The sequence below is a fragment of the Hemiscyllium ocellatum genome, chromosome 30 (assembly GCF_020745735.1).
Source record: "Hemiscyllium ocellatum isolate sHemOce1 chromosome 30, sHemOce1.pat.X.cur, whole genome shotgun sequence".
NCBI lineage: Eukaryota > Metazoa > Chordata > Chondrichthyes > Orectolobiformes > Hemiscylliidae > Hemiscyllium > Hemiscyllium ocellatum.
Genome location: NC_083430.1, coordinates 53,268,791 through 53,282,836, shown reverse-complemented (window position 1 = coordinate 53,282,836; position 14,046 = coordinate 53,268,791). Strand labels below are relative to the sequence as shown.

The window sequence follows — 14,046 nt, the reverse complement described above, 5'->3', positions numbered from 1 at the left end:
ATCCAGTATTTAGAAATTACAACTAATCTGAAAAATACATCTGACTGTTCAGAGTGAGGTAAAGAGGGAGCCTAATAAACATCAAGAGAAGCACCAAACATTGTTAGTTTGAAGGGTTTTCCAAACGGTCCCTTTTGACTTTATGTAACTGAACCCAAGATAAAGAAGAAATGCACACAGAATTATTGTTATCTCAATCCTTTCTTGTCAGTATGTCTATAAAAAGTTTTGAAAAACCCCTCATAATCGGAAAGGCCAGTATCATTTTTACCAAGCTTATAATTTGAAAAGTTAACGTGGAGGATTAATGGTAAAATGTGGAAAGTTTCTAGAAAGAATAACAGAAGAATAAAAAGTTTCTTCAAAAAAATCATGTTGAAAATCAAGCACATGGTAGATTTTAGACTTTCGCCATTGGATTATGAATTTGATTTCAACCCAATGTAAATGACCCCAGTGGCTCACTGTAAAAGTTTTGGCAATCTCAGTAGTGTTCACCAGTTGATGCAATTTTCCAGATGCAACTTTACCAAAATTCTATGGATCAGAAAGACCCAGGATGGGGTGAATGCATGAGACCGGGCGAGGATGGAAGTGTTTACTCCAGATTTAATCATGATTGTATTTCAGCTAAGAAAGAGATTTTGCTGAGAAGGGATGTGGAATTATTGAAGTGTCAGATTTTACCCAGCCTGGACATCAGAAATGGGAGCAGGTGCAGTTCTCTCTCTATCCCGCTCAGCTTTACACTTGACAGAAAGTGCATATCAAATGAGATTTAAAACAATATCTGAGCAGAACCCATTCCATTCCCACTAGGTTGGTGGCTTAATAACGATCTTCCATGCCCTTGCAATAATCCTCTTGAAAGGATGAATTTCACAAATAAAAACTAATGAAATTCTGTAATCCAGTTGACAAAAATTCATGAACAAATCCTGGAGCTGGTAGGTGAGACAGTTGAATCTGTTAATCAGGTCTAAATGAGGCTTTCAACACTTACTTCATTTTCATGTTAATTAAGACCTGCAAGTTTTAGGTAAATTCTCTTTGTCATGAATGTCTAAACCATTGAATTATCAGATAAATGGCACATTACTGAGGGTAGTGCTTCCATGCAGCGCACAGCCCACGTAGTTTTGTGTATGAACGTAACAACACAATGCCAGCAGAATGCAGTTACAGTCTGCTAATATTCCAGGGAGAGGACTTCAGTTCAGTGAGATATTCATCCACATCTTTCTCATTTTCCTGCATTCAAATTATGAATAAAGTTAAAAACAAAACCTAATCTGTTGGTAAGCAAACAGAACTGTTATCAGATCATTTGTTCGGTTTGATTACTAAAGACCCAAACATCATTGTCCCATATCTCCATGGTAACCATCCTGTTGAAAGCCAGCAACAACGAAGCTTTATCTATTTTACACATCACCTGAGGATGCTGAAGTACTGCTGTACGATGGCGCCATTAGCAGGGTGTAGATCATTCCTTATGATGATCTGATATTAATTCTTGATGGAATTCTTTTCTGTGCGTTTCTACATAAAATTAGATGGTATAATCTGTGCCCACAAACTAAAACCAAACTAAGCTCGGATTAGAAATTTGAGACAGAATGCTGTCCCATTTCGAAAGGTGGATGTAGTTGACATGGGGAGTGGGGCTTCACTCTATCCCCATTTACTGGAAATGGGAATGGCTCAGGGCTCTGACACTTTGATTTAGAAGCATGTAACCAAACAATAGATGTAAATTTATCTTATTGACTTGAGCTATGTTCTACTAGCAGCACAACACACAAAGCAACCATTGATGAAAACAGCACCATGGAAACCAAAGGTAGCTTTGCACAGCACAGTCACTCACGGCACTTAATAACTTTCGAAGCAGCTGAAGTATGTGATAAAGGGGAGAAAAGCTGGATTTTAAGTTGAGGGAAATGGCCTCAGCAGGTACCCCTCTTGTGCCTCAAGCAAAGAATGTGGTGGTCTTTAGGAATGGAGACCCTTTCTTCACTGGAAGAAAACTTGTGGTGAACCAGAGGCAGATACTGACTTTTGAGTCTTTTTTAAATGAAGTGACCAATAACATCAATGCCCCCGTGGCTGTGAGAAATATTTACACACCAAGTGGGGGACATCGGGTCCTTCAGTTAAATGATCTACAGAATGGATCCCATTATGTGGCTGCAGGATTTGAAAAGTTTAAAAAAATAGCGTAAGTACATTTATGCATTTCCATCTCACTCTGTCCACAAGCTAAAGTTCCTGTGAGTTTGAAAATCTTTGTGAATTTGTTTTTGCAGAGTCAGTGAAAACAAAACAGACCAAGCCTGACCCTCAACATTTGTAAGAAATCCATAGTGATAGACTAGGGAAGTCACAGTTTAATTCAGTTTACTAAAATTCCTTTAAACTCTGCCTATGCATCAATCCAGATTATTGCAGGACAAATCTCAAATTATTTACTTTCAACTTTTCTGTCTTTTTCATTCCTTCTTTTCCCAATCTTTATTTTACTTTCTATTCCTCACTTAAATAGATGGAATTTATTTTTCTTGAGGTTCAATTCATGGTTTGGATTCTGTGAGCAGAGCCTTTAGTCCCCGACAGGGGCAAGAGTAGATTAGTCAACATTTCGGGCATAAATCTCTCATCAGGAATGTTGATTTTCCTGCTTCTCGGATGCTGCCTGACCTGCTGTGCTTTTCCAGCACCATACTCTCAACTCTGATCTCCAGCATCTGCAGTCCTCACTTTCTCCTAGTTAGAAGATTAGACAGCAGCTAAATTCATCAATTGCACCATGTTCCTTTTCCAGAAGTGGGGCTGTGAGATTGGGATGGGGGTGAGGCCAGGACTTTTGGAGGAATATAGGTGAACATACTGATCGTACTGGGCCTCCATGTCAAGGTGAATCAGGTACATCATTTGGAAGTTTTAGAGGTTTTGTTTCCCTCTGGGAGGCTGCCCCTGTCCCTGAGCAAGTGTAATCCATTAACTTGCTGAATTTTCCAGTCACCGGGAAACAGGATAAGAACAGGGGGAAAGGTGTACAGCTTTTGGGATCTAAGAGAAGGCTACACTAACTCCACTTCAAAGAGTTGCTCTCTATTGGGACCAGTGTTCAAGCAAACCACTTGACCAGGGAAGTGGCTATGGATTATAATGTATGGACCAGGGAAGTATGATGGAGTATAATGTATGACCAGCGAAGTGGCGATGGCGTATAATGTATGACCAGGGAAGTGGCGATGGAGTATAATGTATGACCAGGGAAGTGGCGATGGAGTATAATGTATGACCAGGGAAGTGGTGATGTACAACAATGGCAGTTTTTCACTTTGGAAGGAAAGGTAAATAAAAGTATTACTTAAACAGGGAATAATCACAGAACTTAGAGATGCAGAGGGCTCCAGGTGTTTTTGTGCGTGAGTTATGAGAGTTGGATTTTTCTACTCATCTACTGGATGCATCAATGGCAAGATCAACTTTTATAACCCATTCCCAAACACCCTTAACTGGAACAACTTTCCAGCCCTTTTCAGAGGCCAGTTAAAAGTCAACCACATTGCTGTGGGTCTGAACTTGCATGTCACTACAATCAGTATGCCCACAATGACTGTCACCAATTTGTATCGATGCACATAGAAAGTATTTTATCTGGATGCATCACAGCTCAGTTTGGCAACTGTTCTGCCCAAGAACACAAAAAATTACAGAGAGTTGTGAACACAGCCCAGTCCATCACGCAAATCAGCCAACAGAATCAAAGACCCCTCCAACCCCAGTTATATTCTATTCCACCCTCTTCTACCAGACAGAAGACGACAAAAAAAAATTGAAAACAGGTACAAATAGATTCAAGGACAGCTTCTTCCCTGCTATTATCAAACCTATGAGTGGACCTCTCATATATTCAAGTTGATCTTTCTCTGCACCTACTCTGGCTGTAACAGTACATTTTGCATTCTGTTTCATTGCCCTGATGTCCTTATGTAAGGTATGATTTGTCTAGATAGCATGTAAAACAATACTTTTCAGTGTGCTTTGGTACCTGTGACAATAAACAAATCAAATCAAATGTAGGCCAGACCAGGTAAGGACAGCAGATTCCCTTCTCTAAAAGGCATGCATAAAACAGATAGGTTTTACAATAGTCATTACACAGTCCATATTAACCTAACTTTTCAATTGCAATTTCTTTTCTCTATTGAATCCCAGTCTCACTGCCTTTCATGGTGAGGTTTGAACCTTATCCCCAAATTGTCAGCCTGGGTTTCTGAATTAATCATCCAATGACAATAGCACTTCACCACCACCTCCCCTTGATGTCACAGTTGACTGAGTATGGTGTCAAGGAGCCCTGGCAAAACTGGAGTCAATTGGAATCAGCAGGAAAACTCTTGCGTCGGAGTCAAACTTGGCACATAGGAAGATGGCTGAGGTTGTTGGAGGTCAGTCATCTCAGCTCCAGGACATCTCTGCAGGAGTTCCTCAGGGTAGTGTCCTAGGCCCAACCATTTACAGCTGCTTCAGCTATGACCTTTGCTCCATCATAAGGTCAGATGTGTGATGGTCGCTGATGATTGCACAATGTTCAGCACCATTCACAACTCTGCAGATACTGAGATAGTTCATGTCCACATGCAGCAAGACCTGGACAATACCCAGGTTTAGGCAGACAAGGGGCAGATAATATACACACCACACAAATGCCAGGCAATGACCATTTTCAACAAAAGCGAATCTAACCATCACCCTTTGACATTCAATGGCTTTACCATCACTGAATGCTCCACTATCAACACCCTGGGGGTTACAATTGATCAGAAGCTCAGCTGGACTCATTGTATCAATACAGTGAGTACAAGAGCTGGTCAGAGATTCAGAATCCTACAGCGAGTAACTCACCCCCGATTCCCCAACCTGTCCATCATCTATGAGGCACAAGTCAAGGGTGTGATGGAATACTCCCCACCTGCCTGGAGGGCGACAGATCCAACAACAAGGAACTTGACATTACCCAGGACAAGCAGCTCCTACTTGATTGACACCACATCCACAAACACCCCTTTAGCACCGATGCTCAGTAGCAGCAATGTGTACCATCTACAAGATGCTCTGCAGAAATTCACAAAGATCCTCAGACAGCACCTTCCAAACCCACGGCCACTTCCATTCAAAGACAGGCTGCCACCTGTGTGGGTCTGGGAGGGATTATCTAAATAAGGAAATGTGAGATGCTGAAGGAATTTGAAAGTGATGTTGAATCAATGCATAACTGTGGGTTACCAGGCACAGGGATGATCAGTGAACACAGTATGATGTGAATATGGGCACAGACAGCAGAGTTTCACCTTGTAAGAAGAGGGTTGGATCTTTGAGGCTAAGATGAAGTGCAATAAAATGGTCAAGTCTAGAGGTGGTGACAACCTGAGTGAGGGCTCCTGTAGCTGATAAACTGAAGCAAGGGTGAAATGGCTGAGGTTATGGATGCGGAGTAATTCAGTCTCAGAAAAATGGGGATGGAATCTGTATTTAGGAAACTTGGTTTAGAAAGGGGATTGAAGACAATGGCTTCGGTTTTATCAATGTTGACCATCAGTCATTTAAAGTTTAATACATTTTTCACAGTTTCCAAATCATGTCTGTATATTTTATCCTTCTTTACATTTGACCCATGTATCATGTTTAATGTTTCAATGTGTATATCATTCAAATTTAAATGCATCTTTTATCTGTTAATCTGTCTACTAAGTTTAAATGGATTGCTATCAATCATCTTCAGAGCATTCACCTGACCACAAGCTGTGGTGCTATCTGAAAGTTTACAATACATCATCATTAAAAGTTCCCTCCACCATGTCATTTATGGACAGCGTAAATAACAAAAGGGCACAGATCAGATTCCTGCTCTGCTTCATTCATTAATTGCCTTCTAGATAAAGCCTTTCATATTTCCCTTCTGCTTTCTATTCCCAAGATAATATTCAGTCCAAGTTGATGAACCTGTCCTGAATTCTGCACATGGCAGCATTCTGTTTGAAAACCTTGTGTTTGAACTTTATCAAATACCTTCTGAAACATAATTATTACCAGCTTAATTTTGTCTTTTTTTATTTTTAATCATAAAGTCATAAGAAATAGGAACAGAAGTAGACCATTCGACCCCTTGACCTTTCTCTGCCATTCAGTAGGGTCATGGCTGATCAAACATTCCTCACATCCATTTTCCCACATTTCTCCATAACCCTTGATTCTCTGACTGATCAAGAATCTAACGATCTCAGCCTTAAATATATCCAAGGACTCTCGTTCCACAGCTCTCTGTGGTCAGGAGTTCCAAAGATTCACAACCCTCTGAGAGAAGAAACTCCTCCTCATTTCAGTCTTACAGTGGTGTCTCCGAGTGTATAATATGCTGGAAGTGTTAATAGATTATGTCAAAATGCTTAATTTAACATACCATTCATTTGTTAGACAATTTGTTTTTGGTGATATTTGCAAAATAAATCAAACATTTAACTCCAGACAAAATGAGAACAAAATAACTTCCTATTTGCCCAACTATTTTATTAGTTTTGCTACTTGCTCTTAAATTATGGTTGGTACACCTGGCCCAGGCTGCCTGCCCTGGCCATACCCAGTTCCTTCCACTGCTGGTATTATTGGTGTGTGCCAGTTTGTCAGTGCCAGGACTGGTTTGCACCTCACTGTTCACTACTCAGAGAGATGTCCGTTCCACCAGTATCCTGTTCTCTCCTCTGTCTCTCACTGGATTCCAATCTCAAGCCCTCAGCACCTCTCCTCTGATTGGTGGTCCTTGTATGTCCTTCATTCCTGAGAGTCCCTTGCATTGCAATCACTCCTAGAGCTGGAAGTTTTTGTTGCAAACGTTTCGTCCCCTGGCTAGGAGACATCATCAGTGTTCTGGAGCCTCCTGCGAAGCGCTTCTTTGATGTTTCTTCCGGTATTTATAGTGGTCTGTCCTTGTCGCTTCCGGGTGTCAGTTTCAGCTGTCCGCTGTAGTGGTTGGTATATTGTTCAACTCCATCAACAAACACATCGACCTGGACCCAATATACCAACCACTACAGCGGACAGCTGAAACTGACACTCGGAAGCGGCAAGGACAGACCACTATAAATACCGGAAGAAACATCAAAGAAGCGCTTCGCAGGAGGCTCCAAAGCACTGATGATGTCTCCTAGCCAGGGGACGAAACGTTTGCAACAAAAACTTCCAGCTCGGCGAACAGAACCACAACAACGAGCACCCGAGCTACAAATCTTCGCACAAACCTTGAATCACTCCTAGAGTTTTGCCACTTGCACAGTGCTGTCTAGCTGTACAAACCAATCCCACTGTCCTTCTCTCTTCGTTTTACCTGAGTTTGGTGACTGTGTTTTTGATTTTCCTGGCAGCTGTGTTTGGTGAGTTTGCCCCGTCTTTAATGGGGGCAGTTGTTTATTGTGTTTCTGAGCTTGGCACCACAGGGCAGGGCAGCTAGCCCACATGGGTACTGTAGAGATGGCAGTGCAGTGTTAAAACCATTTGATGGATAATTCCTAACCTCAGCCTCTCTCATGCTCTGGAGAATCAGATGCTGTCATATCAGCTGTTGAATTTGAAAGCTAGTCTCAGCCATGGGATCCTATTGTTTGAAGTTCTCACAATACCTACAGAATCGGTTTGCTTCAGTACATATTTCAGACACTCAGTGCCTTTTAAAGGTGTTGCAGGGTTTTGAACTCATTTTTATGACCAGAGTATGGAAATCAACTGGATTTCCTTTTCTGACCCCAGTGGATGCAGGATTTATGTCTTAAGTTCACTTTCTCCATAACGTTGTAATCCCTCTCAAGTCATTAAGATATTCCATTTAAAATTATCCAATTGTTTTGGAAACTGTGTGAATGGTGCCTCATATCACAACAAACCATCCATAATTTCTCAACGCCATGAGTTTACATTGTTACCCCATAGAGTATCTCAATGTTGCAATTCAAGCTGCAGGTCAGATGTTTTGAGATCTTTAACAGTTTGTCTTCCACACATTTGTTATTTCTTTTTCCTGAAGGAGTCCATTTCTGTGGATTCTTGTATGTTCTCATTAAGTAGCTCTTTCATTTCCTCCATTTTTTGGAATGCACACTTTCATGATGCCATGAAACTATCATCACATTAAAACCCATTGGGTTCACTAAAAGGCTTTAGGGAAGGAATTCTGTCATCATTCCCTGTCTGGCCTACATGTAACTCCAGACCCACAGCAATGTAACTGACTCTTAACCCTTGTGCTATGAAATGGCCTCTGAGCCAGTTCAATGGGAATTCGGCAGCTCATTTCTCACAGAGGTTTAAAGAAACCAAAGATAAGGCACTCTCTGTAGTTGCCGTCTCACCAATTTCAGCTCCAGTGGAAACATGGTTTACTAGTAACAGTTTTTTAGTTGAACCAGTATTGTACCACCATCAATCAGAAAGTGTGAAAGACCTGGTGGGTTGTAGTGATCAAAAGGAGATCAGCCAGATGGCCCTTACAGAAGAGAAGTTCCCTGATTGGGGCTGTTAATTTGGTCCAGTCGGGGAACACTGGCTGACAGGTATCAACAGGAGTGTCAGAGAATCTGGTCACACAGCCCCATAGCATCACCCAGCACGGGAACAGAACCTTCAATCCAACCAGTCCATGCTGACCATAATCCCAAAGTAAACTAGTCCCACCTGCTTGTTCCTGACCCATATCCCTCCAAACATTTCTTATTCATGTACATATCCAAATGTCTTTTAAACATTGTAACTGTACCCACATCTACCACCTCTTGTGGAAGTACATTCCACACAGGAACCACTCTCTGTGTAAAAAAACTGACGTCATGTCTGTTTAAAATCTTTTTCCTCTCACCTTAAAAATATACTCACTTGTCTTGAAATCCCTCAACCTGAGGAAATGATACCTTAATAGATTACTTACAGTGCGGAAACAGGCCCTTCAGCCCAACAAGTCCACACCAACCCGCTCCCACCCAGACCCATTCCCCTATGTTTACCCCTGCACCTGACACTACAGGCAATTTAGCATGGCCAATTTACCTGACATTTTTGGACTGTGGGAGGAAACTGGAGCACCCGGAGGAAACCCATGCAGACACAGGGAGAATGTGCAAACTCCACACAATCAGTCGCCTGAGTCGGGAAATGAACCCGGGTCTCTGGTGCTGTGAGGCAGCAGTGCTAACCACTGTGCCATCGTGCCACCCATATCTATACCCCTCATGATCTGATAAACTTCTATAAGGTCACCCCTCAATCTCCTATGCTCCAATTAAGAAAAGTCCCAGCCTCTCCTTATAACTCAGACCCTCCATTCCCAGCAACATCTGGGAAACCTCTTCTGAACCCTCTCCAACTTAATAATATCCTTCCTTTGGCAGGCAACCAAAACTGGACACAGTACTGCAGGAGCGATCTCACCAATGTCCTATACAACCTCAACATAATGTCCCAATTTACTAACCATGCCTTTGACATTTAAATTTAAATCATTTTTATAAATGACAAATGAAAGTGGATCCAGCACCAATCCCTGAGGAACATTGCTGGTGACAGGTCTCAGTCTGAAACACAATCCTCCACCACCGTCCACTGTTTCCTACCATTAAGCCAATTTTGTTGCTAATTGGCAAGATCACCCTGAACTGTATATGACCTAACTTGTCTACCATGTGGAACCTTGTCAAAGGCTTTCCTAAAGTCCAAGTAAATATACCTACTGCTCTACCTTCATCAATCTTCTTGGTTACTTCCTCAAAAAACTCAATCATGGTTGTGAGAAACAATTTCCCTTCCACTCTGAGGGAGTTGGATCTGTGTCAACGGCTTTCCATGTGTAAAGAAAGAGAGACTTGGTGATAGGATACCGGCCTTCGTGGGGTCATTTCAAGGGTCAAGGATCAAACAAATTTACAGAGTAACAGTGGGTGCTACCGAAGGAAACTGTGATTCATTGTAACTGTTCCTGAAGAGTGGAATTCAGAATATTCAATGTGTGTGATAGATTGTGGTTTAGTTCAAGGACACTCATCTAACCACAACGATCAAAAGTAGCTTTGCCCTATGCGAAAAAGACAGTGATCGAACAGAAATTCTCATCGGCACTTAGGTTCACTTCTCAGAATCGTTACCCTTAACAACGTGAGTTTGGCTATTAAAGTCAATTGGGTAAAAGTTAATGCTGTGCTAATTAGCTCAAATAATAATTGTTTGTGAAGTGATTCTCATTGACCTTGATGACCCAGGCTGGTCAGATACTTTATTTCCTTCTTTTTCATCTGAATTGAATTGAATTAAATGATTTTTTTGTCACTTGTTTTTAACAAATAAACCTTGTGAAAAGTGGAGTATGTTGTCACACTCTGATGCCATTTTGAGTTCCAGGTAAAAAAGAGAATATCACGAAAACCAAAGGTCCTCCTCCTTCCTTGTGCTCTGTGTGGTATCGTGGTGGGTGGGTGGGGGCTATCTCTACAACATGCTCCATGCCCACCAATGTCTCTGCAGAACAGTCCATTCCAGAAGCGTCACACTGACGCCACCATTACCACTACCAATGCACCACCAGGAGCACCAACACTAAACCTGCCACGCTGCCACCGATGTCGATCTGCCGGAGCACCGATTCAGGCGTACCGTATTGCTGAAGCTGAAGGCCAACATCCTGATTCTGACACTGACCGCAGGGTGCCCCCTACTGTCACCACCAGCCAGTTACACTGTAGAAAAATAGTGGAATTAGTATGAGAGGCAACGATCAATGGCAGTTTCAATTTGTCAGTTATAATATCATACCTTCTGTGAAACTGAAAGGGAAATTTTCCAATAAAAAAGAAAGTTTAACACAAAACAATATGTAATAGTCCCAGTATGTTAAACTGGGGCTTAAACTGCAACAATATAGTTGTGAAATATAAACAGCATCAGTTAGTCCCAGACAGAAAGGAGGAAATGCCTAAAACATTTGAAAGAATCTTCCTGATTCCTAGAGGCTGGGAGTATTGAGGTGAGTAACTCACCTCCTGACTCCCTGTCCACCATTTACAAGGCACAGTCAGGAGTGTGGTGGAATACTCTCCACTTGACTGGATGGGTTCAGCTACAACAACACACAAGAAGCTTGACACCATCCAGGACAAAGCAGCCACTTGATTGGCACCACATCCACAAACATCCATTCCCTCCACCATGGACACTCAATAGCAGTAGCGTTTACTCTCCACAAGATGCACTGCAGAAATTCACCACAACCCCTTCAACAGTACCTTCCAAATCCACGACCCTACTTCCATCGAGTAGGACAAAGGCAGAAGGTACAAGAGAACACCACCCTCTGCAAGATCCCCTTCAAGCCACTCACCATCCTGACTTAGACATGTATCACTGTACTTTTACTGTCACTGGTTCAAAATCCCTAAGGACACTGTGGATCAACCTACAGCACATGGAGTGCAGCAGTTCAGGAAGGCAGCTCACCTCCACCCTCTCATGAGTCATTAGAGATAGACAATAAATCCTGGCCCAGCCAGCAACACCCTGTCTGTGAAAGAATAAAAAATTAAAATAGAGAATAAATGTTAATGTACTGACAAAGCTGGGAACTGTGGAACTCAGTGGCAGTGATATCACTGGAGTAATAATGCACAGGGGGTCAATTTTCTTCCCCCAGTAGGGACAAACCAGTAATACTTAGAAAGTAATCAACTGCATTTTGAAGTGTACAAGATGACTTGGACCAGTTTGTCAGTTTCACTGACCTTTCCTCTTGGGGTACAGAAGATGTTGAAATTTTAATCCAGTTTCGAAAATCTGTCAGAGCCACCTAGTTTCCATTTCAGGAGAAAAACCTGCTGTCCTTCCCTGGTCTGGAGTACACTTGACATCTGACCCTGTATCAATGTGGTTACCTCCGAAACGGCCTGGTAACTCACTCAGTGAGGGTTACCAAGCAGAGTAAACCAACCTGATGGTGCTGTGGGCAAACTACACCGCAGACACTCCAAGCTTTAAAACAGGCAGCTTTGCCGACATCTACTCGGGAGCAATTAGGGATGTTCATTAATAGCAAATGAAGAACAAAAGTGATTGAATTGGTGAATTGAGTAGGGACCTGTATCTTGCGCAGGCTATTTCTCTGTTACAAACGGAAGTGTGCTAATTAAGGAAAATCACAGACTAATGGAGCACAATCATTTTCGTCTTGTAACTTGCAAGAAGTGATGGGACATCTTTTGCTTGAAGGCAGATGTGCTGCTTTTTGACAGTGAATGAGGAAATTGGGTGTGGAAGTTGGATACTGAACCGCATTTTACACTTGTTAAATTTTCATACATACAACAGATTTTACTGTGCATAATAATGAGATTAAACACATAAATTGTGAAATGTTGAACATAATGAGAGATATTATATTTGTAAAATCAGAACACAAAAGTTAAATTGCACTTATTAAAAGTGTTTGTGAAGCTTTTCTTTGACTGTGGGGTGTGACTTACACCCCTCACTCCCCCTCCCTCCCACCCCAGCAGTGGTTGTACATAACCTGCTGCCAAATGATTCAGAGATAAATATGATGATTAAACATCTGATCATATTCTCAAGAAATGGAGTTGAAGTTGATATGTAAACTTCGGAACATAGAAAGTTGGAACAGCAGTAGCCCTTTTAGCCTGCTTCACTATTCAATGTGATCATGGTTGATCATCTGACTCAGTCCCCGCTTTCTCCCCCATACCCTTTGATCCTTTTAGCCCTATGAACTATATCTAATTCCTTCCTGAAAACATTCAATGTTTTGGCCTCAACTGTTTTCTGTGGTAGAGAATTCCAAATGCCAAACAGGGCTGGAGGTGTATGACCTTATCTTTTCACAGAATAGTCATAGAATCCTTAGTGCGGAAGAAGGCCATTCGACCCATCAAGTCTACATCGACCCTCCAAAGTGATCCCATTCAGACCAACCCGTTACCTTATCCCTGATGCCCTGCATTTCCCATGGCTAATCCACCTAGCCTGCACATCCCTGGGCACAATAGACAATTTCACATGGCCAAACCATTTAATCTGCACATCTTTGGATTCTTCTTCAAATAATACTGTGGATTATATATATCCACCTAAAACATAGGATCAGACTGTTCAGCAGCTCTGATTATCCCATGCCTTCTCAGATGTAAAGGCAGCAACAAGTCTCAGCATTGACAGAGAAAAATACCTAGAAGGAATCTAACATGTATCACTGAGAGACTAATGAAGCATCAACTTCATTTTAATGAATACACAGAATTTTGTCCAAAACAATTCTTTTCTATAGGCAATGTGATTGAAAATGATACCGCTTTAATACCTGTATGAACGTGATAAACCATATTCCAGCCTGAATACAATATTAGAGCTGAAAAATGTGTTGCTGGAAAAGTGCAGCAGGTCAGGCAGCATCCAAGGAGCAGGACAATCGACGTTTCGGGCATGAGCCCTTCTTCAGGCTAATGCCCGAAACGTCGATTCCCCTGCTCCTTGGATGCTGCCTGACCTGCTGCGCTTTTCCAGCAACATATTTTTCAGTTCTGATCTCCAGCATCTGCAGTCCTCACTTTCTCCTGATTACAATGTTACATTGGTACAGGAAAGTCTAAAATGTGACATCTCAGGTAAAATTGATTTTTTTACAAAGAGTTGCCACTTTAGGTCTCCTTACTCCTTGGAACTTTTAATTTGCATCATCTGCTTTAGATGTGTGAAAAGATGGAGATGTTCAAGAAAATCGAACTAATCGATGCCATGAAACCAATTTAGAATTCAGTCCATATTTCTTTCACAAAATTAATTAACTAAATTCAGAGAAGGAATATCTTCAGTTTTTGCTGTTAATAATTTAATGGCTTTCTTGTAGTTAAATTTTTCTAGAGTTATGTTTGCACTCTGTAAGGGTAGCACTGGATTGTACATTGTCAGCGGTACTGGAGTTTGGAGCTCATCCCATCT

General features: G+C 41.7%; 1 protein-coding gene across 1 annotated transcript in view; it reads left to right on the top strand.

Annotated features, from left to right (window-relative positions):
• Window positions 1-1,943: 1,943 nt before the first annotated feature.
• dcdc2b (doublecortin domain containing 2B) overlaps window positions 1,944-14,046 on the top strand; it is a 72,219-nt gene continuing 60,116 nt past the window's right edge. The window contains exon 1 of the mRNA XM_060847522.1: window positions 1,944-2,221. Coding sequence (XP_060703505.1) covers window positions 1,944-2,221 — 278 coding nt within the window. The remainder of the gene's footprint in view (window positions 2,222-14,046) is intronic.